The 2,022-nt window shown below is 42.9% G+C and overlaps 1 protein-coding gene across 1 annotated transcript; it reads right to left on the minus strand.

The window, feature by feature from the left end:
• Positions 1-792: 792 nt before the first annotated feature.
• On the minus strand, positions 793-1,734 carry LOC110576421 (olfactory receptor 51V1-like). Its single transcript, XM_021685625.1, is given in 1 exon segment — positions 793-1,734. A coding segment is annotated over 1 exon segment (942 nt).
• Positions 1,735-2,022: the final 288 nt, after the last annotated feature.

Raw genomic sequence — 2,022 nt, forward strand, 5'->3', positions numbered from 1 at the left:
CATTGCTCTAAGCGAGGCACCATCAGTCCTCAATCGGGGTTTTGCTGGAGTTTCTAAACTAAAACCTTTTCTGTAGACTATGAAGAATTTAAAATACCATGAAGAAATCCCAATGATATTCAGTGAAAAAGTGAAGAAGGAAAATTTTATGTGGAAAATAAATCATATATTACAGCATGGGAAAAGATTAAGAATAAAGTCTTTGGGATAGTGGGATTTAGTATCTTTTTATTTCAAAATTCCTGTGATGGACTTGCATTAGTCACTAGTGGGGAAAAAGTAATAGAGGTGAGGGAAGGCTGAGCATCATAGTTTCAGATGTCCTGCACCTCACCTGGAGGAATGAAGAAAGTCCAATTTCACTGTATTATGTATTTTGATATAAGGACAAATTAATGGAATAATCTAAGCAATAAGCATGTTTCCAAAATTTAGGTGGAAGAGGGTCTAAATAGATTGAAAATATTGATGAACTGAGGGTCATAATTTTCACATAGCAACCATGCTTCAAGAACATGTCAACAAAATGCAGAGACACTTTCCCTACACGTTGGTCATGATTATTCTACAGCAGACTTTGAGAAATCTTTTCTGGAATGTGTATTGGCAAAAATTAGTTCTATTTTGCCTCTTGCAATAAAAAGCCTCTGAAGTTCTTTAATACTCAAGTCCTCATTAAGCAATAACCTGCTATAATAATTATTATTTAGATTGCAAGTTGTTGCAGATTTAGGAAGTAGTATTACTCTTTTGACCTTAAAACATTCTCACTGATTGCATCCAAGGGTTTTACTACATTTTCAGAGAAAACCACTTCTTCATCCTGCTTTGGATCTGCTGGGTTTTTACACTGTAGAAGATTGGATTCATCAGGGGTGGGAAGACAATATAGATATTGCCCATAAGGACATGAATGGAAGGTGAGAGATGCTTTCCAAAGTGGTGCACCATGGTGAGGCCAATGATGGGGATGTAAAAGACCAGGATGGCACAGATGTGAGACACACAGGTCTGCAAGGCCTTGAGCCTCTCCTCCCGGGATGCAATTGCCAGCACTGTATGCAAGATGAAAACATAGGAGATGAGAATGAGCACAGCATCCAACAACAAGGTACAGATGACCAGAGCCAGGACATAGAAGCTGTTGAAGTGGACGTCAGAGCAGGCGAGTCAGAGTAGGTCCTGGTGCAGGCAGAAAGAGTGGGAGAGGATGTGGGGGAGGCAGTAATGGAAGAACTTCAGGTGAATGATGATGGGGAGAATGGGCAATGCACTTCTCATCAAAATGGTCACCATGACATGAATGACTCTACTGTTGGTCAGGATGGATGTGTAGCGCAGAGGATTGCAGATTGCAGTGAAGCGATCAAAGGCCATCTCCAGAAGGACTCCAGATTCTGTGCAGGAAAGTCCGTGGACAAAGTAAGTCTGTGAAATGCAAGCATCCAGACCAATCTCCTGGCTGAGCCCCCACAGGACCCCCAGCACCATGTGCACTGTGGACAGCTCCATGAACAGGTCAGTGAGGGCCAGCATGGCCAGGAAGTAGAACATGGGCTGGTGCAGGCTCGGCTCTGTCTGGATCACATGCGGCACCAGGCAATTTCCCAGGAACATGATAGCATAGATGGAGGAGAAAGGAGTTGAAAACCAGGGATAGTACTGGTCTAGGCCGGGGAACCCCGTGAGAATGAATATTGAGGTATTGATAATGGAAGCCGAAGAAGCAGACATGATTATGTGAAGGTAATTTTCCAGAGAAGATCGATATTTACCGACCAGGTTTGTCACATCTTCTACTGTGTGTGAGAGCAGTGGAGTATAACACAGCCACTCACATTGTAGCCCAGGTAAAGAACATCATAGAATCCCAGGGAGGCTCCACTCTGCAGAAGCTACAGCACAAGATGATTTCCCAGGGTAGCTCCTTGGTAGTAGGTCTCAGGTTGTAGAAGCAAATCAATGTCCTGACCATTCTGGGCAAATTAGATCATTAACTTCATTCTCTTTTAGTCCCTCTGA

The sequence above is a fragment of the Neomonachus schauinslandi genome, chromosome 11 (assembly GCF_002201575.2).
Source record: "Neomonachus schauinslandi chromosome 11, ASM220157v2, whole genome shotgun sequence".
NCBI classification, from domain to species: Eukaryota; Metazoa; Chordata; class Mammalia; order Carnivora; family Phocidae; genus Neomonachus; species Neomonachus schauinslandi.